Source organism: Delphinapterus leucas, chromosome 5, assembly GCF_059928025.1.
Source record: "Delphinapterus leucas isolate spDelLeu-1000000601 "Yukka" chromosome 5, BTC_Dleu_Yukka2, whole genome shotgun sequence".
NCBI classification, from domain to species: domain Eukaryota; kingdom Metazoa; phylum Chordata; class Mammalia; order Artiodactyla; family Monodontidae; genus Delphinapterus; species Delphinapterus leucas.
Window position 1 is genome coordinate 47509729 of NC_143133.1, and position 16485 is coordinate 47526213.

Here is a 16485-nt window from a genome sequence, read left to right on the forward strand (position 1 = left end):
CAACCCAAACTGCTTTTGGTTGCAATTGCCAGGGTACACGCATTTTCCTGCAGTATCCGTTTTATTAAAATAATCTGGAGTACAAAAACACACTTTAAAAAAATATATGGATGTATTATGTAGTTGACTGCAACAGCATATAGTAAGATATGACAGGAAGGAAATTCCACAGATGGGCAGGCAGATGGCTCTCTCCGCAGAAGAGTCTGGGGTGGGAGTTCACGGTGGTCCTCAGCTCTCAGAGGGTTTAGGGCAAGATACTTGGAGAACATCGAGTTAAGAGTGCGAGAAAAACGTACGAGTTAAATACACGGACTGCGGAGAGGGTGCGGCGCAGGTACAAGGAACCTGTGCTCTCCTCCGCTCCTTGGCTCTATTGCTCCTAAAATACCCTCCACCAGGAGCCCCTTTGTCCCCGGAGACAGAGCTCCTTGCTCCCGAGCTTCCCTTTCAACACCCAGCGCCTCGTTGCCAGGACAACCCTTTCCCGCCTGGCGAGCCTCTGCGATCTCCCTGCTATTGGCTTAGCGGACGCGGCGTGCGTCTGATGTCACTGCACGGCGCCGCGAGATCCGGGAATGCTGCGAAACCTCATTTCCGGGTCCCCAGCGGCCGGTGGCGGGACCTGTGGCTGTTGGCCCAGCGGGCGCTGGGCAAAAGCCCCACGTGGGGTGGCGGCTGGTGTACAGACCGCGGCGGGAGAGAGGCGCGGTAGGAACGGGTCTTTGGAGCCGTGACCGGCGCAGGTGCGGGAATCCGTGGTGCCGCCCGCATTCTCTCGGAGCAGGAGACTTCCTCTCTGGCCTGTTGCTATGGCCGCCGGACCACGTTGCTAAGGAGCCTGGAGATGTAGAGCGACAAGAGCTCGCCCTTCCTGGTCGGGCTTTGACCGAGAGTTGCCTTGTCGGCCTTATTTGAAACTGGCCGCCTTTCTCCCTCTCCCCGACCTTCTTAAAAAAACAAAAAAAAAAACAGCTTTCTCTCCATTTTTTTCTCTCCATGTCTTTCTCATTTTCTAACTTTGACAACATCCCGGCTCTGAACTGGTCTTAGGTATTTGGAAATGTGTGGTGTTGGAGGCGGAGAGGCTAGGAAAATGGAAAGATATTAAGACCCTTAATACTGGCTCTTTGGATTTACAGTACTTTGTGGTGAAAAGGATTGGGATAGGCGAATACTGGGCTGTGTCTCTGTTCTTTGGAATTTGTAGGAGTTTTAGAGATGGAGCTCATCGTCTTTTGTGGGGCTCCTATTACACTTTTGGAACTTCCCAAACACCAGATTAGAGAGTAGGGGAAAAAAAGTGGCCTCTGCCTCTGAGAATTTGCCAGATAGTTTAGTGCAGTGGTCTCAAAGCCAAGTGCGGGAAGAAAATGCATGTGGGAAAAGAAATAGGATATATGAACTGTCCAAAACAATGAAAAAAGAGTACGCTTTCCTGGCATTGACCCAGATGCCTGTAATCCCTTGTAGATGACCTGCAGCATCTAAGGAAACCTAAGGTAAAAATGAGGGGTCCACAGTGGGGGCCCTCGGTTTGTTTGCTCTCTGATACTGTGACATAGTTTAGGTGATGGGGTTAAGTGGATTTATGGATTTTAGTGTCTATTTAGGATTTATATATTGTTTTGTAAAAGATTGAGGGGTGTCTGTTGCAATATTTAGAACACAAAATAGTTCTTACTTTTTCACTTCCTCCCACCATTAACCCTTTACATCACCCCCCACATGTTATTTAACCAAAAAGCACTCAAAAGAATTTAGTGTAAGATGAACTAAGCTTTTTTCCCTTTACAAACAACTTATGCTCTGGGTTTGCTGTCAGTGGTATGCTGTGAGGTGGATATTATTTTTAAAAACTGAGTACGCTTCATTTGTCTGTAAAGTAAAGGGTGATACTTTTAACAGTAACTGAAAAACTAATTGTTTTGGAAAGAAACTAACAGGGTGTTTTGGAAGTGGACAGAGAAATGTTTGCATCATTGTGTGTGTGTGTGTTTTGATATTGTTGCTGAAAATTACATAATTGTATTACACATAAAAACTGTCCTGTATACTTAAAACCTTTGGAAGCTCAACTTTCTAACATGTTTTTCAAGTGAAGAGTTTCAGTGGCTTTTTGAACGTATTCAAAATATAACGTAGCACTTTCATGTTAGTGCCTTACAGAAACAGCTATGTGACATAAAAGGAGATAGATAGAAATTGAGTCATTCTAACAACAACTTTTGCAGAATTGGAAGGTAATATTGAAAAATGTGCATCATGATTTGATGTGGTGAACAATGCCATTTTTCTGTTTGTAAGTAGGTATCTTTGTGATGCATCTTTTTCAGATATGACAGCTATTACAATTTACAACCAGAAAAAAAAAAACTGAATTTAAATCAGGTCTTCAAATTGATAGCACAAGTATTAAGCCAAATTTTTCAAAAAGGAGAAGACATAATTTAGTTACATTGACCCCCACTATTATTAGTAATACTAAAAACATTTTGTACCATTATAAAGAAAATGACAATAGCTAAACTCATATAGTACTTACTATGTGCCAACCACTTTTCTAAAGTCTTCATCTACTTTTAGAGTAGCTAGTTACTGTAATTATCCCGTTATAGACTTGAGGAAACTCGAGTTTCCTTGACACAGATTTTTTTTTTTTATTAAACAGAAACTTAGATCATATAGTTCCCCATCAGGAGTTCTCAAAACAGAGACCAGGTGCAACAGTAAATACTTGTTGAATAATCACTGAAGTGCAGTATTAGGTTGACGTAATTAAAGCCTGCCTTAGCTTATCTTAGAATATTGTCTGACAAATTTAATGAGCTAATTACCATATTCCTAGAAAATGCCTTGGGGATGAATGTGAAGTGTAATATGGGGAAGTAGCTCATCTGCTGGTAGTAGGATGAGAAAATTAGATCAGTGTATTAAATCAAGAACGTTGAAATTTAAAATTATTCTGTGTACAGAAATAATCTTAACATTTAGTTTATTTTTACAAGGTACTTTGGTCACATCGTATTTGAAATATTTGGGGGCTGAATGTTATTACATGGAGCTTTGTCCTTGTGAAGATTTCTAATTTGTCAAGTGAATTAAAATAATCTCATGTTAGTACTCATTTAAGAAGGCATCAGCATTTATCCTGAAGAAGAGAAAACTAAGGAGTTATGACCCATGTCTTCAAATATTTGAAAAGCTGTCATTTGGAAGTGGAAGAAGACTTCACCTGTGTTGCCTTAAGAGAAGATCTTACAGATCTTTTAGAAAAATAATTAAAGACTTAAAGTGGGAAGTGCTCTAATGGAAGAATAATTGCAGTGTCGTATAAGTGAGGGAATGGAGTAATCAGATAGAAATAAGAAGAAGGAAGCAGTGCGTAAATCAGAGTGCTATGTATGTGGACATTTGAGAAACAGAAGATCAGGAAAGGCTGCATGGCACTCGGGATTGGAGCTAGACCTAGAATTACCAGCAGGCAGTTGAGTGTATGAGTCTGAGTGTTGTGGTGGAAGATTCTTTGAAATAATTTGATTAGGCAGGGAATCAAGGGCTATGAATGAGAGCTCTCCCATTAGCAGAAAAGAGGGAATTGTGAAAGAGGGAGAAGTGAACCACCATTCACTGGATAAGCAACTTTATATATTACCTTATTTAACCTTCAATAGCAGCCTTGATAGGTTTGTATTATTTCCCCCATTTTCATAGGTCAAGAAGTCAAGGCTCAGAGAGATTAAATAATCTGCTTAAATTCTTAAACATATAATTTGTAGAGATGAGATGCAGACCCAGATCTGAGCCCAAAGCTCCTACCTTGTCACACCACACTGATCACATCTGTAGGGTTGAGTGTAGGAAACGGAAGAAAAGGAGACAACAGTGATCCTAAATTTTTCAGCCTGAGGGACCAGAAAACTGGTTGTACCTTGAATTAACAAGAGGTTCATAACTTCAGTGTGATAACTTCAGTTTGGGTTACGTTCAATTTAGGGAACTTATGGTACATTTAGTAGGAGAGTTCATTTTGTCACTGGAAGAGTAGGACTTGTTATACAGATGTTAACATTTGGAACTTTGGAAATATGGAGGCCAGAGAAGGTGAAGACAATATGGGACATGCCAACCACTTTTTCCAGAAATCTGGTCTGCATTTTCTGAATATAGCCAGAGGATTACAATTGAGTTTCTAAACGTATATTTTGACTGTTTGAATGGAAAAATGCATATTTTTATACATCTTACTTTCTTACAGATGGTTTTTAGTTTACTGTTATCGATATTGAAGTTGATATAATTTCATATTTTCTTATTGGTCTTTCAGGTATTTTGTTCCATACCATATCTATTTTGTGGTTCTTTTACTGTATTTCCTACTGTGTTCTGTTTGGTCTTTATATTGTTAATGAATCCTTCTCCCCAAAAAAGTTGAAATCAAGTTTCATTTGACTGCAGGAGCAAAAGAGAAGCAATGCAGAAATCCGAGTGCCATAGAGACGTACAGTTAAGAAACAGAGTGACAGGTACAGAATGTTGCTTTTAAATGAAGAGGTAAATTTTGTTAATGACACATTCTGTTATACTGATGGATGCAGGATGAGCTTTCACCTCTTCCTTGTTGACATTCTGTTTCTTCCAGATAACTGTGATCAAAGGACATCATCAAGTGCACAAATAAAACATAGGACTATAGTTCAACAAAGGAAATCCTCCTCATCAACCAGTTCTCCAGAATCTGCAAGAAAACTTCATCCTCGACCAAGTGATAAACTTAACCCTAAAACAGTTAACCCTGTAGGTACCAAAGAGATTCCTGACTCAGTAGATTTCCAAAGTAGTAGACATTTTATTGAGCCATTCTGAATGCTATCCCAAGTTCTTTTGTTTGTTAGTTTTAAGCTAGTGGTGAAGGAAGGCATATGGTAATCATGATGAAGAATGGAGATAATGATGTGAGTGTGGAAGTGAGACGGTGTAAAGTAAAAACCAGCTTTGGTATATCCTATCACATTCATGGATGAGTATTGTAGAGTATAAAATAAATTGCATTATCAGCTTTCTTTTTTTTTACTTTACTATGGTTATTGTACTTCCTAATATCAATGAGTAAACTTGTATTCAATTGCCATAGGATGAATTACATGCTTCTATAGTTGCATAAAGTCTCTGACCATTTGTCTATCATCTGTAAATGAGCTCCACTAGAATTCTTAACTACAGCCCTAGTTTTCTTTTGCCTTCTCACAGCAATTTAATCACATTTAGCAAACATGAGATTCATGTACATAAACGTGGGTAATTGTAAGTTTCTAGATCAGTTTATCCAAAAAGTGAACACATTTGTGCTCCAACACCAGATGGTGTCTGGCCCAGCCTTACATAGGGTAAGATGATAATGGTTTCAGCCTTTAAAGGGGATTATGAGAGTGGCTGAGACATGGATTTTGATGGCAGGTAAAATATGGCAGATACTTAAGTAAGGATACAATGAACTATCCAAGGGCAGAGGGAGATTTTCTGACTTTATAAAAGGAAAATGGAAAATAGTTTAAGCTTCTGTGTTCCTTCACTTCTTTCTGTAATTTGCAGTGTCAAGGAAATCAAACACGTGAAAAATGCCCTGATATCTCTGTGCTCTTGCTTCCTTTTCTCATATTTCGTTGAGGGAGTTTATGGTGACACTTCAATTTTCTCCCTTTCTTTAAAGAAAAACTTTAGTAATATTTAGTGGCCCTAGTCTAAATTTTATTAAAAATTAAGAAAAGCTTTGGGAAATAATTTAACGATTTGACTTGAGAATAGGGTATATTAGAAAAGACCATGTCTAAGATATGTAAAAACTCCTGATCCAAAGCAAATCAGTTGGAAGTCGGGATAGTGGTTACCTTTGGGAGAAAAGGTGGGAAGGGGTTGGAAAGAGGCACCGGTAACATTCAGGTTTTCCACCTGAGTGTTGGTACACAGGTATATTCACTTTTTGAGAACTCACTGATCTATACACAGTTTTTAAGACTTACATTTTTCTTAGCAGGAATTATAATTAGATAAATGAAACGTTAGTATTGCTGTGAATTGTCACACAGAACATAGGTTGAGCTTTGTAAATTAATCTTTTATTATAATATATTTTAATGAAATGTCATTTATGTATTTTTACTTAAAACATGTGTTTTTCCAGAGGAAAAAGGGTTCGTTCTAAACTTATATGTACATTTTAAAATTACTGAATGTGACTTTAAAAAGTTTTTTTAGCTAGTTGTATCTTTAAAATAGATTAGTAAGTTTATATTTTGTAATTTAGACGGCTATGTTTCATTTGATTATGTTCAAAGTACCATGTGGTAAAATATTTACTTTCTGTGCCTAAATTCTTAAGCCTCTGATCACTTACATTGAAATTATGTATGCTGCGATTGTTTAACTGTTGTGATTGATCATCTTTTAAATTGTCTTTGAGAGTGCATATAGAATTAATTTAGTCATAAAATAATTATATAGAAAAACTGAAAGTTGTGAAGTTATATATCTAAGCAGACACACCCAGGCATGTGTTTGTGAGAGTCTTGCTCTGTCTTCAACTCTGTCACTCCTGTTCATCCTAAGCCTTTGATTTTTATTGAAGCACAAAACCAGATTGGAGAAATTACAGGTTCTCTGACCATCCAAGACCGTGCATATTTGAGTGGAGGAGAAGTAGGAGATGTGTGGGAGGTTGAAAACACATTATACTTTCCCTGTACACCTTTTCTCCATTTAGTCCTCAATTTGGAAGGTCACAGTGCAGAAGGGGTGGAAAGATGTTATTATCTTTATTGCATTTGTTTATAGTATTTATATTTAAAAATATTTATCTATAGTATATTTATTTTATATATGGTTTCAGCTACCTTCAAGCCTTCTGAAACAAGTTAAGGGTAAAAGGAAATATACAAAATGCGTTTGTGGTTGTGGTTTCAGTATTGAGAGGGTTGATCATTTTTCTTAGCCATTTTTCTGAGTAGAATGGTGTTGTACTTGATATGAGTGTGGTGGCTTGGAAGTCAGGGTGTCCATCTGCCTCTGACCGCAACAGGATTGAAGTTGATTAGGCATCACAGAGTGGAGGTGATAGTAATATTTATTGTATTCTTGTCATTTTTTATTTCAGTTTGGTGAACAGTCACGAGCCCCTTCTGCATTTGCAGCTGTTTACTCTAAGGGAGGTGTTCCTTGCAGGTAAAATCAGTACAAGTTATAATTGACTATATTATTCAAAATAATTGAGTAAAATCAATACAGTTTTCAGTTTAAAATTTTGAAAGATTTATTTACTAGGGCGGTTGAAATAATGGTGACTTATTCATACTTTGGCTGTTGGAGTGGTATAGATCCTGGGACATTGTTGAAGAAAATCATTTTAATTCCAAAATAGAATTACTGATAGATGTACAGTAAACCACCAAATAATTTAAGAAATTGAATGAACCAGTTTCTAAAACAATTTAAGCATCCATAGGCTTGGGCGAATTTCAAATAAATAATCCTTTTCTGTTCGTGAACTGGAAGTTGACAATTTAATGAACTTGTTTCATTATTTTTTTAGTTATACTTCAAAAATCAAAGATTTACAATTTTATTTATTGAAATTATACTTATTAATGAGTAATATAGCTCTTTTTGTTTACTTTTGATGCAGTTCTTGTAGCCCTCTTGGATAGAGATCAAAACTATTTTAAAGCAGACGATGCAGGTTACTAATGGACTGATATCATTTTAAGATTTCACTACTGAGAAACATTAATTTCTTCTAAGTATAACCAGTTTTAGCCTGTTATAGATGATAGAAAATTTTGTTTTCATTGTGGAAAGAATAATCAAAACATTCTTTTTGTTGTTCTAAAGTTAAAGAAATGTAGTTTTTAGTGGTATTTTCAGATTTGGAGGGCTAGGAGTGAAAAATAAGCTCAGGAAGCATTCTTTAATTTATTGTTATTATTTTGTATTTGCATTCTGAATTGAAACTCTATTTTAAGGATCTTATACCCCTTCTCCACTCTGAGAATTTATTATTGCTAAAAATGTAAAAACAGTCTTGCCGAGGCTTCTTGCTGTTATGAAAAGAAGGTGTCAAGTTGAGAACATTACAAAAGGAGTGTGAAGTAACAGTTGAGTGTGTTGAATAAGTTCACGGTCATGAGTGTGATGATGGTTCCATGGGTGTATTCATACATCAAAACTTACCAAATTTTATACTGTATAACAATGTCCATTTTATTATGTGTTGGTTATGTCTCAATAAAGGCTGTTAAAAAGAAAAAAAGCAGCAGCAGCAGTGACTTTAATTCAAGGGGCTGCCTCTTTGTTACCCTGCATGGGCCATTGCACCTTCCTGGCCTCAGTTTTCTTCTCTTTAACAGGGATAAAACCTGGCTTGCCTTTAGATTATTCATGTTAGGGTTAAATGATTTACATCTGAAAAATAATGTTACTTATTAAAAAATCATTGCTAATTATCACATTTTGTTTGCATGTTTTGTGGTAGGTTTGCTATAGTTTTGTCTATATTATTTGGTTATAATTATAACTGAAACATATCAACTGTAACATTTGCATTAAGACACAAATAGCAACATGCTGGAACTCCAAAATTGTAGGCTAAACAAATGTGGAGTTTAGTTTTGCCACCAAACAATTTTGCTAAAAGAGTAGGAATTTGTAGGATTATAAATATATAATTATTGCTTTATAAGATGCCTTTGTAACATCATTTAAGGTCATAGTATTCCTACATGTTACAAAATAATTCTAATATTATGTTCTAGAAAGAATATGTATATGTTATATAATCACTGCTTAATATATGTTGTCCTTGTTACATGCACTGCCTTTTATATTTTAGATTGGTCCATGGTTCAGTAAAACACAGGTTACAGTGGGAGTGTCCTCCTGAAAAGCTTCCATTTGATCCTCTTCTTATTACTTTAGCTGAGGTAAATACTCTATCTTTCCTAAATGTTTATGGAAAACAAATTTTTAAAATTGTGTTAAATGTTATTTTGTAACTCATCAGTAAATACTTTTGAAATAAAAGCCAAACAACAGTATTAAAGCACCAGATTCCCTTAGGAACTAATTATGATTGGTATATGTTTATTAAACTGTTTAAACAGCTTTATAAACATGAAATTAAACATGAAATCTGCACAGGTATTTATAGATAAGTGGATAAAATATTCATATTTAATTTAAAAAAGTTCTTGGAATCAAATTGAATTAGTCAAATCAGGAGAATATCACTGATTTGAACTTATATTGCATCAGATAACAATTACTGATTGGTCTTTCTTTATAGAAGCAGGCACCTTTAATATGATATGTTTCTTAGGGAACTGATATTACCTACCTAATGTTCTTTGGGAGAATTGCACCTTCCTGGCCTCAGTTTTCTTCTCTTTAACAGGGATAAAACCTGGCTTGCCTTTAGATTATTCATGTTAGGGTTAAATGATTTACATCTGAAAAATAATGTTACTTATTAAAAAATCATTGCTAATTATCATTTGCTTTTCCTATAAAACTAGTGGGGAGGGCCAGGTGGCGGCAAAACAGAAAAGTAGATAATTGTGCTGATTGAGATTTCTTAATTATAGTGAATCCTTAGAATTTCTAGTTCCTCCTTTAGTTTTCCAAGTATACTTAACTCTTTTAAATGGACATAACAGTTACTACTGAAGACTGCCGAATTTTCTTAGGTCTCAACTTTTCTTAATTTGTACCTCAGCTTGCCGAAGGTATTTTGGTGTTAATAAGCAGTGTATTTTTATGGGTAGCCTATTTTGAAATTAAATTTTAATTAGTCTCTTAAACTTGGTATTGAAAACTAAAGATGTTCTAATATTTCATTAGTTCTTTTTTAAACTTTTTATATATGGTAGCAAACAATATTTTAGATGAATCAAAACTATAGTGATACCTTTACAAACATACTCTAGCTAATCACAAGGAACGGGGAGTGCTTTAACTTGGGGAGTCCCCAAAGGGACTCTGAGTTTAGTTTAGACCTCATAAAGTCAGTCTTTTAAATACCCGTTTTCCAAACACCAATGCTTTTATTTGTGTACTGGGTAAACTCCACTCAGTTAATAATGAGGAAATAGTGACAGAACCACCACTATTTAAATCCATTTCTCCTCTTGACCTGAGATCCCTCATCTCTAAAATGAAAAAGATAGGGGTGCTCCTAAGACCATAGAACCTGTGTTCCAAAATGGTGCTGGTGTGCTTGGCATCATAGTTTTCAAAAGCATGACGGCATCTAGGAGAAGAAGTGTTTCATCACCGTTTGGAAGCAGATATTTTGGTCTCAAGGACAAATTGTTTGAAAATTAGTATTTTTAGGCATGACCCTGCAGCTGGTTATAGTTATTCCAAATAATAATTAGTCAAACTGAGGGAATGTTGCCATTGCTTTCTTTCTTTTTTTTTTTTTAACATCTTTATTGGAGTATAATTGCTTTACAATGGTGTGTTAGTTTCTGCTGTATAACAAAGTGAATCAGTTATACATAAACATATATCCCCATATCTCCTCTCTTGCGTATCCCTCCCACCCTCCCTATCCCACCCCTCTAGATTTCTTCCTTTGTTTTATCTTTTCAAAAAAGGTACCTATTTTATCCTGACTCAAAGTGATCAGTTACATCAAAAGACTACTGTCTAATTGTTCCTAATGCATTTGGGGTGAAAGGCATAGTAAGAAATGACTTACAGTGGGGTTTTTTTTCATATTTTTGTTTGACATTCTGATGTTAAAAATGGCATTTGATATCTTACAATGCATTTTAAACATAGTATAAGATTTGTCTTAGTATTTAAATATGAAGGAAATATAATATTTTAGAAAGTCATTAAACAAGTTGCAAAATCACCTTTAAGATAAGGGGTCCAGTAATTTTGCATTCATAAAGTGGAGTTTATTAACATACATTTTAGACTAATTTGCTCTGATTTCAGGCAGTGTTTGGGAGTATATACAACATGTTTTTAGTATCCTAGTGAGGTTTTTTTTCCTTCTCTTTATTTCTTTTTATTTCTTTCCTCTCCCTCCTGTCCTCCTTTCTCTTTTTTCTGTTTTCTTTTTCTTTATTTCTTTTACTTTTCCTTGCTTCTCCTTTGATTTTTCCTGTTTCTTTTATTTTTTTCTTATTCTTTTTCTTTTCCTTTCCTTCTTTTCTTGGTTAGAGATCCCTCCTGCCTCATGTATGTCCTGTGTTCCACGATTTCTTAGTTTAATTGAAATTGTAATTACTGAAATTATATTTCACAAATAGGAAAACAATAATAATAAAACTTGATTTTTACTTACACAAGGATTAATTTTTTTGGTATTAGCATCACTAAATGGGTAGTAAATCATGTTTTTGTCTTTGTTTTGGCAGGGTCTGAGGGAGACTAAACATCCATACACCTTTGTGTCAAAGGAGGGTTTTAGAGAATTACTTTTGGTCACAGATGCTCTTGAAAAAGCTGTGCCTTTGCTTCCTAGACTGATTCCTGTGCTGAAGGCAGCTCTGGTATGTGCTTTATTCCTTTAGACTTTCTGTGGTACATTTAGACTATTTCATGTCTTTTTTTCTTTCAAATTATATGCAAATTTGTTCTTTACCTGTGATTTTGATGTGTGTGCAGAATTAGGCCACTGTTACTTAGGGCGAGATGGTTACTTCCTGGAAGACACCTTGGGAGGATGTACTAAAGGTAAAAAGGGACATCTTGAGTAATTAGAGAAAATAATGAACCTCAAATCAGTCTTTCTATAGGCTACAACATATTTTAATTAATGTTTCAGTCAAGCCAAATTTGGTTTTTGCTTCTAGATGTCCTGTACTAAAGGTTATGTTTTAAATTCTGGGTTTGGTTGATTATCTTCTAGGACTGAATGTTCAATCTCTTTTTCTCTACCTGCTTGCCCTTTCTCCTTACCCATCCTTCCTTCTCCTCTCTTTCTGTCCCTGCCTGTGCACCCTTAACCACCCAACCCTCCCCAGGTCCACTTGGATGATGAAGTGTTTGAAAGAGGATTGAATGCTCTGGTACAGTTAAGTGTCGTTGTTGGCCCTTCTCTAAATGACCATCTGAAACATCTGCTTACAAGTGTAAGTACTGAAAAGATTAGATAGGGATTGTGTATATGTATCTCTTCCTGATGTAATGGCTTCAAATTAATCATTAAAATGATTCAAAACATTAAGAAAACCTTATCATCCTAACCAAAAATTATAGACGTCAGACCTAGTTGTTCATAAAATATTTTTTACTAGTGGACATGGAAAGCAGCTACATGAGCAAATTTAGAGCTGTAATCAAAGTAAGCAGAAGTTGAATGGACAAAAGTTAATGAACAGTGTGAGGACTTCATGGCTATGTGGATTGGCTATGAATTATAAGCAGAGCTTATACGTATTCTTGTGGAATTGGATATTGTCAAAGTGATGTTTTTCATCTTTTTTCTTTTTCTTTGTTTCACATTGTAAGTTTTTTAGTGAGTCTCTAGCATTCAGGATGAGACATTTTCCTGTTAGGAGTAGTTTAACCATATCACAAACTTATATTGGGGTACTCTGCAGTTCAAGTGGTCCCCAAGACCACCCTTAGGTTGAACAATTTGCTGAAAGGACTCATGGAACTCAGAGAAGCTGTTATTCAGTGTTGCAGTTTATTTCAGTGAAAGGAAGGATACAGATTGAAGTCGGCCAAGGGAGGAGGTGCATGGAGCAGGGCTGAGAGAGACCAGGTGTGGAGCTTCAGTTGTCCTCTCCCGGTGGAGCTGTGTGGCCAGTGCTTGCATTTTCCAGCAGTGACGTCTGGCATGATGCATGGAGTATTGCCAGCACGGGAAGCTCACCTGAGCCTGGGTGTCCAGGGTTCTCATTAGAAGTTTGTCACATGGCATCACCGCCTGCCTGCCTGGTTGACCTTGGTCTCCAGCCTCTAGAAGTTGAGCTGATACCTTGTGGCCCGAGGCCCCCACTTAAATCACTTTTGTTAGCATTGACTATCTGGTGTGGCCCAAGGCCCCAGGTAAACAAAGACATTCTTATCTGGAAGGACCTTCCAAGAGCTTCAAGGTTTCCATCCAGGAGCCAGGGGCAAGGACCAAGCCTTTCTTTATGCAAAGTTAATCCTTTACTGCACACACTGAAAGAAAGATTAAAGTCCTGGCTGGGATAAGCTGTAGCTAGAATTTCTCTGCATGCATCCTTCTGTAGTTCAGAGCAGAGACATCTATGTTGATCATAGTTCCACTTTTTTCTTGGACCCATCCACCTGAGAGATCCTAGAAGTGTATTTTTAACTTCTTATTCTGCAGATAGACTAATACACCCCAGGAACCAACTGGCTAAGCCTATGGAAAGAAGGGGTGGTGGTGCAAGTAGGGGTGCTGTGGTTAGAAATGGTAGGAGATAAAGTCTCACCATGGGTCTGGTGGGAAGAAGACAGAGTGAGACCAGACTCTCAAATGTTAACATATGGGGAGTCTCAGGACAGAAGGAGGAGAATCCTGGCAGATACTTGCTCATCACCCTCAGGTCAGCAGGTTGGGTTGTGGCTAACTAACTACAGGAATTTCACAGTAATATGTAGAATGACTCACTGTAGATTGATTGCTTCGTTCAAACATTCAGCAGTTCAACATAAATCTGCTGTTCTCTGCCCTCCCATTTTGTCAGGTATCATGTGAGGCACAGGGAATATAATGCTGAACAAAACCAGATATGCCCCCTGTCCTTGTGGAGGTTGGTTTTTGTTTGGGGGAGAAATAAGTAGCAAGGATGTCCTCTGAGAGAATTAGGATGAGGTGAAGAGGAAGTGACGTGGAGATAAAAGGATCCTTCCCCCAACTGGAAGTTGAGCTTCCTAAACAGCCTCCCATTCCTGCCCAGTGTTGGCGGAGGGAGAAGACCAGATCAACAGTTAAACTATTTTCTTTTTTTTTTTAAGGGACAGTAGCATTAATCTTTGGTCAGTCACATTCCTCCCCACAGCTCTGCTTTTCCTAAGACAAGGACTGACTGAAAGGACCTCTTCCCTTCATGGGGTGGCAACACTTTGGGGAGACCTAGCTACCACACTGGGCTTCACACCCCAGTGGGATTCCACAGAGGAGAGATCCTTGGAAACAGGACATGTGGAGGTTTGTCCCTGGTCTGTTAGCTACATACCATGAGGACCACTGAGGCGCTAGATACTCCCTCCTTCCCTCCCCTCCCCTCATCCACCACCGCCTTCAGCCAGAAAGGCTCCACTTTCATGTCTCATAAACTTCTACATTAGGTGTTTATTTTAAGAAAGGACTCGTCTTCTAGAAAAAGAATTTCAAAACCAGTTACTGAACCTATATACAACTGATTTTCTTCATATGTGAAATAAGTCATATCCTTTCTGAGCTTCAACTCTGAGAGACTGTCCACTGACCCTAGGACAGTGATCCTCAAACTTGAAGGAAGAAAGAAAGAAATCACCTGGGAATCTTGCTAAAAGTGCAGAACCTGGGCCTTTGTCCTGCGATTCTGATAGAGCAATTTAGGGGGTGGGACCAAGAATCCGTACTTTGTAAATGGGCACCTGTGGTGGTTGTGATGGTGGTGGTTCATTGTTTGTCCTGCACTCCCATGCCTGAGAACATGGTCTCGAAGAAAGCAAACTTAAGATCTATAAGAGGTGCCTTTTCTGTTCATCCCCAGGATGTTGATAAGCCCAGCCTGTCCTCTCTTTTAGAGTTGCTTTTCTCACATTTTTAATCTTTCTGGGTGTCTCTTCTGACCCTCCCTAACCTTTGATGACCTGCTGAAAGGACCCATTCCTCAGTGCTCAGTGGTGGGAAGTATGCCGGGGTTACTCACAGATCTGGGAAGAGGAAGAACCAGAAACCTACTCTAGGACAGGGGCTTTATGTATTTGATCAATGAGGAATTCTTGCCTGGGCTCCATTTTTATCCCCAGAAGGTGGAGCCGTGAGCAAGTCCTGCTGTAGCTGAAATGTTTAGGTCTTTGGGTGAGTGTTGCAGACACTTGGTGGGAGAACACAGTTATGAGTTGTGCCTGAGGGCCTGAATTGTGCCGTTTCCCTCTTTGCTCTTGTTCTCGCTCACCTGTGCTCTCTTCCTTCTTAGCCAGAGCTCCACCTGTCCAAGGAGGCCCCTTCAGGACATAGCTGGGGGTGATAGGTGGTCTTGTGGTTTTTAGTCTGATTCTTTTGCCTGCCACTGTTACTGAGTTATTCATGTAAATGCTCTGTTCTTTGTTGTCTCTTCCTTTTTTAACTGTAGGAAACACGTGTGTTTTAGAAGCTTAGCTTTCCATCGTAGTCCTGCAGATGCTCTTGCAAATTACAGAATGGGAATGTATACAATTTCTTAGAAAACTTACTCTGGAAAACTTACAGTATGCTAGTACTGTAGTAGATTTTGTAGGGTTGGTATTGTTTCAGATAATAGAAATCCATTTTTTTAAACAAATACAGTGGTGTCTATTATATGTAAATTTCAATGAGATGTTTCCTAAAAGAAGCCTTGAAATCTAAAACAAATTAAGTGGGGTTTATGTACTTACTATACAGTAAAAACTCAATGGTATTATTTCTAGTTAGCCTATTAGTGAAGTTTTACTTATGTTTATAGTGAATAGTGTTACTTTTTCAAATCATTTCATTCCCTTAATCTTATTTGAAAAGCTTTCCAGGAGACTAAGGGACAAGAAATTCAAAGAACCAATCACCACTGCATTACAGAAGCTGGAGCAGCATGGTGGAAGTGTAAGTGAACATTATTCCCCATAAATCATACTTTTTAAACATTTCAGTTGTACTATGAAATTGACTGAATAACATATATTATCTCACTTCAGGCTCAAGTAACCACGTGGAGTTGATATTATTATTCTCATTTTAGAGCTCAGAGTTTCTGTCTTGCCGAGGTCACACAGTTTTGTTTTATCTTTCTTAATTGAAGTATAGTTGTTTTACAATGTTGTGTTAGTTTCAGGTGTACAGCACAGTGATTCAGTTATACATATATGTGTGTGTGTGTGTACATATTCTTTTTCAGATGCTTTTCCCTTATAGGTTATTACAAAATATTGAGTATAGTTCCCTGTGCTATACAGTAGGTCACACAGTTTATAAGCACGAGGATTCAGACCCAGGTTAACATAGGGCCTGTGCACTGCACCGTGCTTACTGTACCACACTCTGTGTAGTACAGCTGTACATTTTTTTTTATTTTGGTTGTATTTTGTATTTTGGATGTTTTTGTTTTGACCCTTGGGAAATTCAGAAAACAAAAGGATTAACTTAACTTATTGAAGAAAAAGTGTTATTTTTCCTTTCATTTGCCATCTTCTCTGTCTGAAAAATTTACAATCTGCCCATAATCGAAGATTGAAATGAGGTTCCCAGGTGGCTGGAAGGCATGTGTGCTCGCTCGAACATGCTCACGTGCACAC

General features: G+C 37.5%; 1 protein-coding gene across 5 annotated transcripts in view; it reads left to right on the forward strand.

Annotated features, from left to right (window-relative positions):
• Positions 1-596: 596 nt before the first annotated feature.
• The window catches only part of PACRGL (parkin coregulated like), a 37147-nt gene continuing 21258 nt past the window's right edge, over positions 597-16485 (forward strand). For 2 of the 5 annotated variants that reach the window (XR_016393252.1, XM_089911712.1), the window contains exons 1-7: positions 597-4526; positions 4643-4797; positions 7151-7218; positions 8882-8972; positions 11421-11555; positions 12030-12137; positions 15716-15796. Coding sequence is in view for 4 of the 5 variants with exons in the window: in XM_089911712.1 (XP_089767838.1) it covers positions 4475-4526; positions 4643-4797; positions 7151-7218; positions 8882-8972; positions 11421-11555; positions 12030-12137; positions 15716-15796 (690 nt within the window). In the remaining variant the exon portion in view is untranslated. The remainder of the gene's footprint in view (positions 4527-4642; positions 4798-7150; positions 7219-8881; positions 8973-11420; positions 11556-12029; positions 12138-15715; positions 15797-16485) is intronic. The other 3 variants (XM_089911710.1, XM_089911711.1, XM_089911713.1) reach the window with 3 other exon arrangements.